The 17,038-nt window shown below is 40.8% G+C and overlaps 1 protein-coding gene, 9 non-coding genes and 1 pseudogene across 10 annotated transcripts; all 11 read right to left on the bottom strand.

Moving 5' to 3' along the window:
- Positions 1-4,273: 4,273 nt before the first annotated feature.
- LOC127757210 (heat shock cognate 70 kDa protein-like) lies at positions 4,274-11,438 on the bottom strand (annotated as a pseudogene).
- On the bottom strand, positions 5,817-5,955 carry LOC127758289 (small nucleolar RNA F1/F2/snoR5a). Its single transcript, XR_008013711.1, has one exon. It is a non-coding gene; the product is annotated as a small nucleolar RNA F1/F2/snoR5a (small nucleolar RNA).
- LOC127758270 (small nucleolar RNA Z196/R39/R59 family) lies at positions 6,002-6,085 on the bottom strand. Its single transcript, XR_008013693.1, has one exon. It is a non-coding gene; the product is annotated as a small nucleolar RNA Z196/R39/R59 family (small nucleolar RNA).
- LOC127758269 (small nucleolar RNA Z195/SNORD33/SNORD32 family) lies at positions 6,183-6,268 on the bottom strand. The gene has a single exon (XR_008013692.1). It is a non-coding gene; the product is annotated as a small nucleolar RNA Z195/SNORD33/SNORD32 family (small nucleolar RNA).
- LOC127758287 (small nucleolar RNA Z194) lies at positions 6,501-6,598 on the bottom strand. Its single transcript, XR_008013709.1, has one exon. It is a non-coding gene; the product is annotated as a small nucleolar RNA Z194 (small nucleolar RNA).
- LOC127758291 (small nucleolar RNA F1/F2/snoR5a) lies at positions 7,342-7,480 on the bottom strand. Its single transcript, XR_008013713.1, has one exon. It is a non-coding gene; the product is annotated as a small nucleolar RNA F1/F2/snoR5a (small nucleolar RNA).
- Positions 7,718-7,856, bottom strand: LOC127758288 (small nucleolar RNA F1/F2/snoR5a). Its single transcript, XR_008013710.1, has one exon. It is a non-coding gene; the product is annotated as a small nucleolar RNA F1/F2/snoR5a (small nucleolar RNA).
- On the bottom strand, positions 7,899-7,982 carry LOC127758271 (small nucleolar RNA Z196/R39/R59 family). Its single transcript, XR_008013694.1, has one exon. It is a non-coding gene; the product is annotated as a small nucleolar RNA Z196/R39/R59 family (small nucleolar RNA).
- Positions 8,084-8,169, bottom strand: LOC127758268 (small nucleolar RNA Z195/SNORD33/SNORD32 family). Its single transcript, XR_008013691.1, has one exon. It is a non-coding gene; the product is annotated as a small nucleolar RNA Z195/SNORD33/SNORD32 family (small nucleolar RNA).
- On the bottom strand, positions 8,324-8,431 carry LOC127758286 (small nucleolar RNA Z194). The gene has a single exon (XR_008013708.1). It is a non-coding gene; the product is annotated as a small nucleolar RNA Z194 (small nucleolar RNA).
- A 3,118-nt stretch (positions 11,439-14,556) lies between the features above and the next one.
- On the bottom strand, positions 14,557-15,565 carry LOC127756890 (osmotin-like protein). Its single transcript, XM_052282277.1, has one exon. The coding sequence runs from the start codon at positions 15,508-15,510 to the stop codon at positions 14,809-14,811; it is 702 nt and encodes a 233-aa protein (XP_052138237.1). The 5' UTR covers positions 15,511-15,565; the 3' UTR covers positions 14,557-14,808.
- Positions 15,566-17,038: the final 1,473 nt, after the last annotated feature.

The following is a 17,038-nucleotide window of genomic DNA, read 5'->3' as shown; positions in this document are numbered from 1 at the left end:
GTCGATTTAACATCGGGGACACTCGCGCAACAGATATTGTATAAAAAACATGCTCTAGGTAAACATAACAGATTATAGATCTGTATGATCTGAATAGGTACGATAAATTGCATATAAAATATTGCATACCTTTGTAGATACATGCCGGATGTATCTACGAAATTAGTAGATTAATTTAAAAAACCAATCTACCAATTACCTCGTCGCGTACTCGTTCGACATCATATGAACTGACGTCTTTTGGTACGCCGCGTATCTTGAGGCTTGGTCGATCTCGAGAGATCGAATTGTTGATGACGATGGTTCCGATCTCGTCGAGAGACATACTCCGGTCGTGTTGGATCTCCCCACGGCGAAGTCGTCGAGTAGCTTGTTGTCGAAGAATCTATCTCTTGAACCCATCTCGTCAAAATCCTGAAGCACCAAAATCCCCCTACCTGGCACGCCACTGTCGACGTTTGATGTCGCGATTCCGGTATTTGCATAGTATGGGGACCGTTGGTACTAGGACATACGCAATACTGAGGTAAAAGAGACGGAGGCGAGGATTTTTATACAGGTTCGGGCCCCTGAATTGTCAGGTAATAACCCTACATCCTGTTGGCCGAAGCCGGTCGTTGCTCTTATTCACCATAATCAAACAAGCACAATATTTGGGGTAGCCTATCTAACTGTTGTTGACATGACGGTCTGAAGGTCTGACTCGTAGTCGACAACAGGGTAGTCTTCCTCCTCGAATCCGTGTCCGGCGAGATCAGAGACAGCGCTAGATCCCAACGGCCGGCGGTACCGGATAGGGTCGATCCAGGCATATCTCTGATGTCGATATTTGGCAGCTTGTCTTGGCGTATGTAAGCTTGTATGTTGTCCGTGTATGTTGATTGTGGTGGGTCTTGATTGTATTGGTTGTCTCCCCTCTCCTCCTAGGGGGTCTTATATTTATACCCATAGATGTCCCCTTGTCCAAGTAGAACTAGGAAAACCAATATGGATACAATTCGAGTAGTTCTTGTCGTTTCCATGTAGAACTCTGGTCATCCTTCCTTGTGCGGAACTCATCCTATATCCGCAGGTTGTTTCCGTATAGGACATGGTATGTGGTGGGTCCTACCGAGATTTAGTCAATTACTATTAGGTATGTGGTATCCATAACCCTGACAGCAACCATGTAGCCATATGTCTCTGTTAGTTAAAAAAAACTAGGCTGAGTTCTTTTGCTAAGGTTCCTAACTCATATCTCTCGTTTTCCACATGCACGATTTTCAAACTACTAAACGGTTTATTTTTTAGAAAAAAATTCTATGCGAAAGTTGTTTTAAAAATCATATTAATCCTTCTTAGAAAAAAGCTACTCCCTTCGTCCCAAAATATAAAAACGAGTAAAGTCCATCACCGGTCCCTAAACTTATACCGTTGTGTCATCCCGGTCCCTAAACTTGCAGAACACTCGTTTATGTCCTCCAACTTGTTCAGTTGTGTCACCCCGGTCCTTAAACTTGGATTTAAATATCATCTAGGTCAAATAGGACGGTCTAAAGACTTTATATTTAAAAATAATTCATAACTTTTTCATGTGAACTCTAATGAAGACAAACTTTGTATCAAAGTTGTAGCCATTGACGCGACCTACAACTTTGTAGTTGAAAAGTTTTTGAATTAAAACTGTTTAGGGTCCCAAAATATTGTTGCATGTTTATATATTTTGAAATTTTAATTTTAAAATTACATTTTGGGACAAAAAATCACTTACAATAAAAAAATCAACTACAAAGTTGTAGAGGGCTACAAGTTTGATATAAAATTTGTCTTCATTAGAGTTCACATGAAAAAGTTATGAATTATTTTTAAATATAAAGTCTTTAGACCGTCCTATTTGACCCAGATGATATTCAAATCCAAGTTTAGGGACCGGGGTGACACAACTGAATAAGTTGGAAGCCCTAAATAAGTGTTCTGCAAGTTTAGGGACCGGGATGACACAGTTGAACAAGTTTGAGGACCTGAATGGTCGATTTGCAAGTTTAGGGACCGGGATGACACAGCGGTACAAGTTTAGGGACCGGTGATGGACTTTACTCTATAAAAACATAGTACTGGATGGGACGTTTCCTAGTACAACGTATCTGGACAGTAGTCCTAGGTTCTTATATTTTGGGACGAAGGGAGTAATATTCAATTAATCATACGCTAATGAATCACTTCGTTTTGCGTGTTTGAGGGATTAGTTTCCAACACTACTAACCGAACACATCCTAAAAAATATCATATAAAAGTATACTACTAAAAAAGGGATTTATATGTAAATATAGTAGTTATATGGGTGGTCAAAGAGTGAAAGATGGTAAGCAAGACCGAACCTGCCGAGCTGAGCTAAGCTGCCGGGGAGAAAAAGCGGCAAAAGGTAGCATGGCGAGACCGGAGGTAGGCGACGACGCTCCCTGCCTCCTCCAGGTGAGGTGGGGGTGCTTCCCATGTGACGCCATGCCATACCAATGTCGGGATTGGTAGTACTACGTTATACTCCCTCAGACTCAAAATAAATCAATACAGTAAATGATATTATTTAGTATAATAAATCTATTCAAAAAATATGCCAAATATGTTATACTAGATAATGTCTCGTCATGTATTACGTTGTTTACTTGGTTTACTTTTGAATGGATGGAGTAATGTTAGTACAATCTAGGATGGGTAATCTGGATATAACCTTTGCAATATTTTAAGACGAAGAGGGTACTGGATTTGATCGTCTAGGACTATAAATCTAAATATGAGACCAGTCTGATTCGTAATACTAGATGATATCAAATCTATAGCTTGTTCACTTTGTTGCCCAAATCAATATTTGGGCAACAAAGTGAACAAGCTATTTATGGTAATTACCAAATTTTGTATTGGCTTTGTTTGCTTAAATGCATTTTGGGCCAAAATTTTGTAGAACCTTAAGAGAACTGGTCTCTAATGCTAGATAACCTATATTTTGAAACAGATTAAGTAGTATAGTAGTACTATGGTTACTATCCCTGTCATAAAATATAAGAATATAGTACTGGATTGAATAGGACATTTTCTAATACAATGTTTTTGGATAAAAAGTATGTCCAAATACGTTATACAAGAAAACGTTCCATTCCACCTTAAATTTTTATATTTTGACAAGAAAACGTTCCATTCCACCTTAAATTTTTATATTTTGGGATGGAGAGAATACCAGTAAAGATGGAGACGGAGGCGGTGCGGCCACCGAGGCGGCCGTGACTCACGACTCCGGCCGGCCCCGGCACCACCGGAAGCAGCATCAGCATGGGGTGCAGCTTTGGCCGCTGCCGGCGTCTGCATGCAGATCCCGGGTGGGGGTGGGTAAAGCGGGCGACCGCCTCTGCCCGGACGGATCCACGGAAAAGCTTTGCTTTGCATGCCTCACGCCTCTCTCTCTCTCTCTCTCTCTTACTATACTCTACCTCTCAAGTCTGAATGACGATTCATGTTCAGACGAGATATGCAATGGAAGACGACATCAGATCTGCTCGTCGTTTGCTCATGCTTCCACACCAAGGAAACACAATCCAGCAATAACCATTCAAAACACCCGGTCAAACCAATACTATGTATTTTTATGTCCCTCCAACTCAAAATATATAAAAAAAATCTTAAAATATGAACAATTTTAGCAGTACAAATAGAAAAAAACCTTTTTTATCTCTTGGGACGGAGGTTAGTACAATGGATGGGAAACTATTTGGATCCCCTCGCCCTCGAGGGGATGTCCTCTCGTTTGATCCCTCGAGGTGATGTCCCCTCGTTTGTTTAAAAATCATCTAAACGGTTATGAAAAATTCTGGAAAAATTTGGCAACACTTATACAACATATCTATACAACTTCACAAAATCTTAAGTCCAAATTCAACTCACACATCGAGATATGAAAAAGACAAATTATCTTAAGTCCAAATTCAACTCATACATCGAGATATGAAAAAGACATCGAGATATGAAAAAGACAAATTATCTTAAGTCCAAATTCAACTCATACATCGAGATATGAAAAAGACAAATTCAACGTATAAATAGTAGCGCACTGTTAATATCTGAATTTGTCTTTTTTGGTTCTTGATGTATAGGTCGAATTTAAACTTTATTTTTTGTGGACTATTAGATATAATTGTACTCTACATTATTAATATTTTTCAGAATTTTTAACAACTATTTGCATCGATTTTTATTAGATATAATTGTACTCTACATTATCAATATTTTTCAGAATTTTTAACAACTATTTGCATCGATTTTAAAAGAAAAAGGTACACGATGGGGGGACGTAATCCACTCCCTACAATGGATGGCATATTAGAGCAGACATGACGACAAAAGACTCTGAATAGTGAATACCACCGGGGAAGAAAAGCACACCCCAACGCTTTGGAGAAGACAGATAGATACTGTATGCAAAATAAACGCGATTTAAGTAGCAGCTAAACAAAAATCAAAAGGCAAATGCGGATGAACCGAAACTGAACAATTGTAGTACTATTACTTTAACGAAGCAACCAATGCATTTTTCATTACAACGTAGCCAAAATTTAACCACCATGATTAGCCAAAATTTAACGGCACGTCCTCGTCCATGCCGGCGCCTTGGTACATCTTGGCGATGATGGGGTTGCACAGGCTCAATCTTGTCCAGCCACTGGATGGCCGCCTCCACCGCGTCCTCCCATCTTCTTGGCCGCCAGCCGCGTCGGTGCTCGGACACTATCATCTCGTCCTTGATGGTGTTTGTGCATGTTCTTCTCCACCCTCTTCTTGTAGCAGGAGGTCCTGGACCTTCTCGTTGCCCTCTCCTCGCTCAAGATGGCGGCCTGGACAGAGGCGCCATAGGCGATGGCCTCATCAGGGTTGATGTTCTTGCAGAGCTCCTTGCCATTGAGAAGTCCTGGAGGAGCTGCTGCACTCTGGGAATCCTGAACAAAGTGCTTCACCATTCTGTTGTCAAAGTCCTCACCACCAAGATGCGTATCACCAGCTGTGGCCTTGACCTCCCTCCTCAATGGTGAGAAGAGAGACATCAAAGGTACCACCACCAAGGTCGAAGATGAGGACGTTCTTCTCACCAACACTGGAAGCCTTCTTGTCAAGACCATAGGCAATGGCAGCAGCAGTAGGCTCATTGATGATACGCATGACATTGAGGCCAGCAATGACCCTAGCGTCCTTGGTAGCCTGCCTCTGTGAGTAGTTGAAGTAAGCAGGAACTGTTACGACAGCTTTTTTTATGGTGGTGCCAAGGTAAGCTTCAGCAATCTCACGCATCTTGATGAGGACCATAGAAGAGATCTCCTCAGCTGCAAACTGCTTCTCTTCACCCTTGTACTGGACCACAATCATTGACTTGTCACCAGGTCCAGCGATGACCTTGAAGGGCCAGAGCATAATATCACTCTGGACAGAAGCATCTGTAAATCTCTGGCCGATGAGACGCTTGGCATCTGCATAAGAGGCACTAAAAAATCAGAAACTGCATACACAAACCTCATGTATGATAAATATCTTCAGGACTGGTAATGTTTCATGCGAAAAACAGCAAACAAACGGAGTACAAATTCAGCAATCAGACAAACTTTGGAGCAATTCCAAGTAAACAAACTATATAACCTTAGTCTAATATACTATAGTAGTTTCAGACTTTCGGTCCAATAATCTGTAATTTCATTAAGTAGTTTGACAGACGTACAGTCTCCACAGTACAAAACTATGTATCACAACACATAGGCATAACTAATGAATAAAGCCAAACAGAAATACTAAGAAAGCAAGGGATATGTAAACGGGTATATAGTAACTAGAAGCTCATATAGCAGCAACCAGTGTCGCAAGGACCGTTCCCCCTCGCTTTCTGCCATGTTTCGAGACGCATAATCAGAGAAATGATTATGTGTCAGATACCAAATGGCATGAACCTTAATTTAAAACAAATATAAAAATGTTTTGCAGAACAACAATGTGCAATCTCAGCCGAAAGATGGTGATTTTTATTGCAATAATCACAGTGATTCAGCAAATGGGATTATTTGCATCATAGATTGCACACTAACAAAATAAATTCAGCTTGTAAATGAAAATCAGTCCAGCATTGCATAACTTCAATTTATATAGCCTTGTAACAATAACTTTATCATGTGGGTGGGAGATCAGATGGTAGTGCATGAATTTAATGATCATCATAGCAAATGCAGAAATGTGGTATGGATATAATATCATCACTTCTCCCAAATAATACTTTTTTCTCAAACGTTGCACAGAAAATTGAATGAGATTTTGTAAAGAAAACGAGCAAAAATCATATAAGGAATTTGAATAGCACTATAATAGAAATCTTAATTTGAAAGGAATTCATTAATGTATGTTATGCTAAGTGTTAGTACAATCCCAAATCAATACAGAACTGTACGCATGGAGAAACAATCGCTGTAAAAAAAATCTGGGGAAAATGATTGACCAGCAGATGGTTCAGATTGAAAACTATGAAGGCTATGTTACCATAGCCCTCCATCATATGGATCAGCGTAACTTGGAGAAATTGTTTCATCATCAATCTGCTAGCTCAAGATTTAATGAAAAGGTCAACAAATTACAGAAAAACATTTATAATATAGAAAACAAACAGACCATAAAGAGAGATGGGTTCTTATAATGGAAAAGAACGAAAAGATAGGCTCACAGGAAAAACTGAAAAACAACAAGCTGATAAGCAAACTTGCTACCATTACTTGTTTACTTTAACAACATCGTTACAACAATGCAAGTTAAAATCATAGCATAAATCCTAAGTAGCCATCACAGAAACGATTTGAATATTACCTCAGCTGCAACCTGCTTCTCTTCACCCTTGTACTGAACCACAATCGTTGACTTGTCACCAGGTCCAGCAATGACCTTGAAGGGCCAGAGCTTAATATCACTCTGGACAGAAGCATCAGTAAATCTCCGGCCAATGAGACGCTTGGCATCTGCATAACAGGCACTGAAAAAATGGAAACTGCATACACAAATCTCATAAGTGATAAATAACATCAGGACAGGTAATGCTTCATGTAAGAAACAGCAAACAAACTGGAGCACAAATTCAGCAATCAAACAAACTTTCGAGAGATTCCAAGTAAACAAACTATACCTTTTAGCCCAATATGCTACAGTGATTTTAGACTTTCAGTCTAATATTTATCTGTAACTTCATTAAGTAGTTTGATAGACATACAATCTCCACAGTACAAAACTAATGCATTACAACACATAGGCATAACTAATGAATAAAGCCAAACAGAAATACTAAGAAAGCAAAGGATATGTAAACGGGTATATAGTAACTAGAAGCTCATATAGCAGCAACCAGCATCGCAAGGACCGTTCCCCCTTACTTTCTGCCATGTTTCGAGACATGTAATCAGAGAAATGAGTATGTGTCAGATACCAAATGGCTGAACCTTAATTTAAAACAAAGATAAAATTGTTTCGCGTAACAACAATGTGCAATCTCAGCTGAAATATGGTGATTTTGATTGATTAGAGTGATTCAGCCAAAAGACGGCATTTTCAGTCTAATAATTATCTGTAATTTCATTAAATGGTTTGACAGGGGTACAATCTCCACAGTACAAAACTAATGCATCACAACACATAGGCATGACAAAAGTCAAACAGAAATACTAAAAAAGCAAGGAAATGTAAACGGGTATATAGTAACTAGAAGCTCATATAGTAGCAACCAGTGTCGCAAGGACCGTTCCCCCTCACTTTCTGCCATGTTTCGAGACACATAATCAGAGAAATGATTATGTGTCAGATACCAAATGGCATAAACCTTAATTTAAAACAAAGATAAATTTTGCAGAATAACAATGTGCAATCTCAGCCGAAAGATGGTGATTTTGATTGCAATAATCACAGTGATTCAGCAAATGGGATTATTTGCATCACAGATTGCACATTAATTAACAAAATAAATTCAGCGTGTAAATGAAAATCAGTCCAGCATTGCACAACTTCAATTTATATAGCCTTGTACCATAACTTTATTATGTGTAGCGGGAGATCAGATGGTAGTGCATGAAGTTAATGATCATCATAGTGAATGCAGAAATGTGGTATGGATATAATATCATCACTTCTCCCAATTTTTCCCAAATGTTGCACAGACAAATGAATGAGATTGTAAAGAAAACGAGCAAAAACCATGAAAGGAATTTGAATCCCAAATCAATACAGAACAGTTAGCAATGGAGAAACAATCGCTGTAAAAAAAATCTGGGGAAAATGATTGAGCAGCAGATGGTTCAGATTGAAAACTATGAAGGCTATGGTAACATAGCCCTCCATCATATATGGATGTCAGCGTAACAAACGCTTGGAGAAATTGTTTCATCATCAATCTGCTAGCTCAGGAGATAATGAAAAGGTTATAATTAATAACAAATTCCAGAAAAAAAATTACAATATTGAAAACAAACAGATCATAAAGAGAAGGTTGGGTTTTATAGCTTAAAAAAAGGAACAACAAAATAACAGAAGAAAACGGCATTCAAGCGAAAACCGATATCCAAGAGTGGATCCATATGCAACAGAGATTTGGTAATATGTACACATGCAATGCACGCACAGCACAGGGATACTATCAATTGGTTCAAGCTAGTCGACTCCAATCACACAATCACACGAGCAGAGAAAATCAATCAATCAATGCAAAAGTCGCTGGATTGAACATTGCTGGAGCTGATCTGTTCGAGCTTGGTGGCGGGCGGCGACGGCGTCGTCGAGCTGGCCCTGCTTGGTGCTCAAGTGGCGGCGGCCAGTTGGGGCTTGGGGGCAGCGACGGCCGAGCTCGCATCGGCCATGCCTTGTGGCGGCTGAGCTGCTGGATGGGAGGACTTGAGTGACCTAGCTAGGTTTTCTTCTCAATATATATAGATGTACACACACGAGAGAAATGGGCCAACGTTGGGCTTTCCTATATGTGCAAAATTAGCGAAGCAAATTGCGTAGGAAGTTTTAAGAAAAAGTCCACTCTGACTCCCTTAATTGTACGCCGAATCTAATTTGTACCCCTCAACAAGATAACCGGATAAGACGACTCCCCGAACTATTGAAACCAGTGCAATTTGACTCCCTCAACGGTGTTGACCCGATCTTCATCCCACGTGACGCTTATGTAGCATTAGAATTGAAAAAATGTCTGTAGGACACATCTGCCATTCACACACAAAATATATTGTGGGACCCACTGACGCGTGGGGGCCCACATGTCATCCTTCTTCCCTTCTTCCTCCTCCCTCTCTCTCCCTTCTCTCTCTTTTCTCTCCCCCTCCGTACGCACGCGGGGAGCGGGAGTTGGATCGGCGGCGGCGGCAGACGGGGGCCGGAGTGGCGACGACGGCGTACGGGCGGGACTAGAGTCAGATCGGCGGCGTACGGGAGGCGGGCGCTGGAGCGTCCGCCACCCCTCCAGCTCCGCCTCGCTATCTCCATGTCGTCATCGTTGTCCGGCGTTGCGTCCGAGAGGAAGAGAGGGGTCGGGCGCGGGGTAGGGTGGGGGCGGAGTCGGCGAAGCCGTCATGGGCGTGGTTCCAGCAACAATGTCGCCTGGATCCCCCGCCTCTTGCCCACCGCCGCCGTCTCCGCCGGGAAGGAGAGAGGATGACATGTGGACCCTACATGTCAGTCGGTCCCGCGGTATTTTTTTTGCTGTGAATGACATGGGTCCCATTGATATTTTTTAATTCTAATGCTATATAAGCGCCATGTGGGACGAAAATCGGGTCAACACCGCAATGTCAGCGTCACATCAGCAAAACCGCAGAAGGAGTCAAATTGCACTGGTTTCAATAGTTCGGGGAGTCGTCCTATCCGGTTTTCTGGTTGAGGGGTACGAATTAGATTCGGCGTACAATTAAGGGAGTTAAAGTGGACTTTTTCCAAAGTTTTATATGCATTGTACAAGTCTCGTGTCATGTCGTCTCTGACTGCATTTTTCATTTTTTGTCAGATAAAATGGAAGCACACAGTCAACAAGTTTCAGAATAATTTAAAATAGACATGATGGGATAAAGCCCCAACTTCCGCCAATAAAAGGGTTGATTGAAATAACGTTTTCAAAATTACATATATTCTAGTACGAAATTCAATAGGTTCTACGTCATCCAAATTGGAATAAAAGCTCCCTGGCTACCAATTCCATGCGTGTAGCACCAATACACATAGTATCATGTTGTTTATATGAAAGCATCATACATCAAGAATGGAGCAATTGGAACCCATGAAGATAACCCGCATAATGGTAGGCAATTTCTTATGGCTAAAAACTCTATCATTATGGCAACGTCAGATTGACCAACAAAGCGTACTAGCTCCAAATAAAATCAATTTTTCTGTGAGCCTAGACACTCCCCTTAGCCAATTACCCAAAATAACTTTTGCATTGCGGGAAGGGGGAATATTAAAGACAAAAAGGACACATCGCTAAGCAAAACGTGCAACATGAAAAAAAAAGAAAATATGTTGAATGGTCTCTTGTGTATAAAAAACAACATTGCTTGTTCCCCTCCATTTTCTCTTTGTGAGGATATCTTTCGTTAATACTACTTTTTTTTAAGAGAAATCACTTCATTTCTCATGCAGGGATAATACTACTATGCAACAAGTGTTCACTGTTCAGGGTAAACTCATATATTCTGGTACGTTCCAAACGGCAAGGGTGAAGGATGTCATCATCATCATCATCAATCATCATCATCAATGAACGCAGGATGTTTATTCGGTCTGTGATTGTGCCACGTATGCAAGAAAACCTGAGCCGTTGGATTTCGATTGGATGGTTAGAAATATAGAGGGCAGATTAAAAAAAACCCTAGAAGCTGCCGCCGCAGCCCTCCTCGTGGTCGGTGACGTCGCCGCCGCCGCCCGCTGCCACCGTCGCCGGATGCTGGCGAGGGACGGCTGCCGCCGCCAGATCCGGGCAGGGGGCAGCCGCCTCCGCCGGATCCGGGCGGGGGCAGGTCGCCGTCGCCCCTCGCCGCCTTCCACGCGCGCCCGACGCCGCCGTCCGCCGAGCCGCTCGCCGCCGCTTCCGATACCGCCTCCGCCGCGACCGGCCGCCACCGCCGCTCCTGAGCCCGCCGCCGCCCGCATCCCCCACCACCAAATCCGCAGCCGCCGCGCGTGGAGATGAAGGCGCCGCTCCTGGCAGCGGGCCGCCTCCTCCTCCTCGTCGCCGTCGCCAGCCGCCGCGCCGTTTCAGCCGGCACCGCCGCCGCTTCCCGCCCGCTCCACCTCCGGTCATCACCAGCCGCCGCGCCGCCTCCCGTCCGCTCCCGGCCGCGCCGCCACCGCCTCCCGTGCCCCACGCGCTCGAAGGGGAGGAAAGGAAAGGCAGAGAGAGAGAGAGAGGAGGGATTAAGTAAAATAAAAAGGGAAATGAGAGAAGGAAAAGATAGAGATACAGAGGAGGGATTAAGTGAGAGGAAAAAGATAGAAAGGGTTGGGATAAAAAAAACTATATTTTTACATTCGGTCCACTTAAGAGGTCTGTTTGTGAAAATACGTTTATTTTCGTATGCAGTCCACTTAAGTGGTCCATTTGTGAAAATTAATTTTTCTGTGTAGTCCTCTTAAGGACCCACACACGAAAATGGAGGACGATTTTTTTTCAGACGCGACCAATTACGGTCCATTTGCAATCTAAAGAGGGGCATATATAGAAAAAATGTTTTTTAATACTGAAAGCATAAAAAAACTTGGAATTAAACTCCAAAAATAATATTAGAAAAAAAGCTAATGTTTTTTTCCAAGCGTGGTATGGTCCCTTTCAATAATACAGAACGAGGTTCTTCAAATGTTAAGAAGTTAATGCTTTAAAATAAATTTTCAAAAATTACTTGGATTAATAATTAAAATATAATACATGCTAATAATATATATAAAGTTGAGAAGAGGTGCTAATATAAATATTTACGATAAATTTCACACACTAGGCAAATTTTGGTAACATCATATTTATCACATTCTTTCAAAATTTGACAATACTATCAACTTGCCAAAAATTTGATATTGCCAAATTTTGGAAAAGTTTATTTTGGCAGTAATCTAAACATGCCCTTAGTTCTAATTATCATATATAAAAAAAGGATAGGTCATGTCGCGCGAAAGCGCGACTTAATTAGCTAGTTATACAGGTGGAGACAGATTTGTAAGATGGTTAGATGTAAAGTTCTGGTAGTTTCATTCTAAAGGGGTAAAAATTGAGATTGGCCGAAAGTATTTGTATGCAAATTGCATAGTAAAAGAAGGTATATGTGATGTTATATTACACACCTAGCTTTATAAATTTATCTATTTTCTAGCTATGTGTATTTTTTTTGGGGGGGGGGGGGGTCTTTGTTAACAAATATTGTCGTGGCATTAGCATGGGTAAATTACTATCTATACTCGTCGGTATTCAGATTTTAGATACACTTCTAAATACTATTATGAAAAACTAGTGTTTATAAAGTGTAGCTCAATTTAAGTGATTTAAACTACATACGTGAAATCATACAAAGGTTGGCGCATAGCCAGCTACAAAGCCTAACTGATCCAACCAACAAACTGGGCTCCGTATTTGGGCCTGAAAGTACGTGGCAGGACAGAAACGGCCTAGCAACGAAGCGAGCAGAAGATGGGCTTACGAACCATCAAATTGGGCTAACTTGGGCTATTTCATTTCAGTTCTGATAAACTAGATACACATGAGCTAGGTTGTCCACGCTGATCTGATTCCTGCCTTAAAAATGGATGAATAAATAATCAAGTTATGGAACATGTTAATCGCCTAGATAATCCGTGTTCTTTTGTTTTCAATTATGCAGGCAAACCCAGAAATATGTCTGTCTATTAGCACGTGCTTAAAGTGACCGACCAGAGATAAATCTCGGGCCTCACTAAAAACAAAACAACTATCTTAAACCTCTGACAACTACTCCCTCCGTTTCACAATATAAATCATTCTAACATCTCCTGCATTCATATTGATGATAATTAATCTAGACATATATATTTATCTAAATTTATTAGCATCAATATAAATGTAGGAAATACTAAAATGACTTACATTGTGAAACGGAGGAATTACCTCATAACACCAGGACAGAGATCGAGTTGGCGCCGACGACCATTTCGGACTGTATCACAAGAACTAAGAGAAAATGAAATTAAGCCAAGTTACACGAAAAATCATACCTTAGACGAGGGTTGATCCCTATTCCTGCTGTTGTTCGCGACGAGCCGCCGAAACCGAGGAGGAAGAGGGGTCAAGGAGGAAGGTGGAAAAGGAGAACTCACGGCCGCTACAGGCTTCTGGAGCAAAAGCTTGTTAGAGACCGAAGTCTTGATATTTATTATGATAATAGTATTTGCGAAATTTGATATATTTAAAAGTGTGCCACGTGGATGAAATGCGGTGCTTGTCATATAGTCCAAATGGCTTTAATTAGTTTGTTCAAAAAATAATAATTTAGAAGCTAGTGATGGTCAAAGAAAACAATACACTCAAAAATATTACTCCAATTTAGATAAGCGTATCAAACTTTAATCGTCCGTCTAATTTAAAATTTTTTATGATTAGTATTTTTGTTGTTATTAGATTATAAAACATATTTTCTCCGATTCATGATATAAGTCATTCTAGCATTTCTCACATTCATATTAGTGTTAATGAATATATATATATATATATATATATGACACTCATATGGGGCACCATGGTGCCCGAACACCATGGTATCTAATACACAAAATCACTCAAATTTTTTAAAATTTTCAAATTGTGAGTATATACCTAGTTATAATAATTCGATTCATACTTATACCTATCAACAAAACAACTCAAATTTAACTTTATTTCACAATCCATGATTATATACCTAACTAGTTATATGTATGGATGCTATATACCTAGAATCAAAATCTAACAAAATCAAGTTCAAATTCAGTTCAAACTTGCTTTGAACTAGTTAGTAAAGTAATTAATGTTAACACCTAAGTAATTGAAAAAGTTTCATACTCATTTGAATTGGGTATATACTCAATTTCAGCAATGGTGCCCGCGCACCATGGAGCACCAAACAAATTTAATATATATATATATATATATATATATATATATATATATATATATATATATATATATATATATATATATATATATATATATATATATATATATATATATATATATTCATTAACATCAATATGAATGTGAGAAATGCTAGAATGATTTACATTGTGAAACGGAGGGAGTAAATAGTATTTTATGCGTGACTTATGTTTTTATTTTTCTCAAAAAAAATTTAAATAAGACGAATGATTAAAGTTGGATATGTAAACTTATGGCTGCGTTTATTTTGAGACAGAGGGAGTAGCAGGGAAGAAAAGAAGTTGATATATTGTCATGATGAGATTAATTAATAAGCAGAGGTAGTAGTAGGTAATATCACTATGGACGGATACATACTGTTGGATTACTAGATCGAGTTACACAAAAACACAATACGAATATACGATGTAGACGTACGTACACAAGTATGTATACAATACTAGAGTAATTAAAACACGTATATGCGCACGTACAAACCGGAGTTATTCCATGTGCACTTATTAGCAGTTAGCGCGGGCCAACCGGAGTAATTAATTAATTAATTAACTGCTTGATGATCTGATTAACTAGTTAAACACGCACTAATTAAAACACACGTAATTAATTAACGGACCGGCCGGCTAGGCTAGCTAGTTGTCGGCGACGTCGACGGTGCGGATGAGCTCCGGCTCGCCGGCGACCATGGCGGCCTGGCAGAACACGAGCTTGATCTCGCCAGGGGAGATGCAGTGCTGCGGCACGGGCTCCACGTCGCCCCCGCCCGTCCTCGTCAGCGGGCACCGCTGCTTGAAGTAGCTCGCCGGGCCCCTGCACGCCACGACGTCGCCGCCGGTGTCGCCGCCGTACACGCGCTGCCCCGCCGCGCACCCGGCGTTGAGGTCGGCCGTGCAGCCCAGCGCCGGGCACATCCCGCCGCCGATGGCGTGCGGGCTCACCACCGTCGGCACGTTGAACCCTTCGCCGAGGCCGACGCTGTACTCCGCCAGCCCGCCGGCGCCGTTGAACGACAGCCTCACCACCGTCGCCGGCGGCGCGTTCCCGGTGTCGCACCGCCCGCCGTCCCTGCACCATGTGCGCGGCACGACGCGCCCCGACCAGAACCCCGCCGGGAGATAGAGCGACCTCAGCCCGACGCCGCGGCCCTCCAGCCGTATCCCGTCGGCGATGGGCGGCGAGCCACTGTCCGGCGACACGATCGGCCACACCGCGTACGGGCACAGGTTGTGCATCGTCAGCATGGGGGCCACCGCCGCCGCCGCCGATGCCGCCATGGCGCCGAGGACGACGACGACGACGACGAACGCGATGGCGAGCTGCAGCTTGTTCGCCATGCTAGCTGTGTGCAAACTTTTCTCTCTGTGATGAACTGATGAGTATGTATGAGTTAATTGATTTGCTTGTGATTAAATAGACAGAGGAGTGGTGTACACGTGGCAGACGCCGTTTTCCTAGGTTTTTTAGTAGGTTGGATGCATATGGTATTATTCGGAAAGAACAAGCCAAAACCACTTGGCAGCGATGGGACAGTGAAAGGGGCTTTGGATTAGCATGTAGCAAGTAAAAAAAACATGTGAGAAATCCTCATGGTTTTGCATGTTTAAGTTATGCAAAATCATTAAATAAAACAGCTTGAGTGCTTTTGCATAATAAAAAAGTTTACCTAGACAAAGCCCACGAAAATTTTCTGAAATTAACGGCTTTATTTGATATGTAGTACATGGGAAAGCCTAATTTTATCTTTATAAAAGGATGTTTATTCGTTTATTGCATCTCATTCAAATATTTATGAAAAAAATTGATACATAAATCAATAGGTGATATATCACTTCACAAATACACAAGTTTATTAGTTCGACCCATAAAATTTGCCAAACAAATAAACACATGATAGTGAATAATACATATTTAGTGTTAGTTAAAGTTTTTTTTTCTTCAACTTGCAATAGTCTAATTTAAGCTTGCATATTTATAAAATTGATATATTACATTGATCGATATTAATAATATTTTAATGACATGTAAAATCAGGAGATGTTCTTTAGTGGGGCCATCTCCATTGTACCCCTTCCGTATTTAAATATGAGTATATGACAGGATTTATTTTAGTTGATCAACATTTGAAACTTTGATTATATTATAGCTCTTAAATTGGTTAGCCTGAAAACATCAAAATTATATGGATATATTTTTTTTACTTTTACGATATTATAATTTTGTTAGATATTTGTTTATATTCTAATAAAAAAATAAATAGTGGTCAGATTAAGACAGAATAAAGTCGTGTATTTAAATATGAAGGTAGTACTAGCAACGTTCCCAAATTAAATTTCAAACTGAATCTTCTTAGTTGGTACTCTAAGAAGATAAAATCAAAGCATTAATGCTTAATTCTCTATGTATTTTTTAGATATATAATGTCTTAATTCTCTATATATTTCTCATCGTCCTCACTGGAGAACCTTTCATCGGTACAGTGCACTCGTGCTACGCGTGTCAGTTTTTAGTTCTGAGGTTCTTGAAAGCAATGCAGGGGGTGACAAACTGCAAATCCACACGTGCAGCTTTGAACGATCGAGAAATTCAGGATAAGTGGATAAGAACTGTGAGGAGGCTGAATGCTACTCGATATATGCCTTATAATTTACGGTAACAATTGCAGTTTCACCAAAAAAAAAAAAAGAAATACAGAGAAAAAAAATCTACGGTAACTATCCAGTATTTCCTTTTCTCCATTTGGTCCTGAATGAGAGAACGACAAGAGGCAGGAAATCTACAAGATTGCTCTCAGAAGAAGGAAAAGAAAAGAAAAAAACATATGTGTAGTATGCAATTATGCATAGGAAGGGGCAAGACTGTACT

This window comes from Oryza glaberrima, chromosome 12 (genome assembly GCF_000147395.1).
Source record: "Oryza glaberrima chromosome 12, OglaRS2, whole genome shotgun sequence".
NCBI classification, from domain to species: Eukaryota; Viridiplantae; Streptophyta; class Magnoliopsida; order Poales; family Poaceae; genus Oryza; species Oryza glaberrima.
The sequence above is the reverse complement of the archived record's forward strand: the minus strand, read 5'-3'. Positions and strand labels throughout refer to the sequence as shown.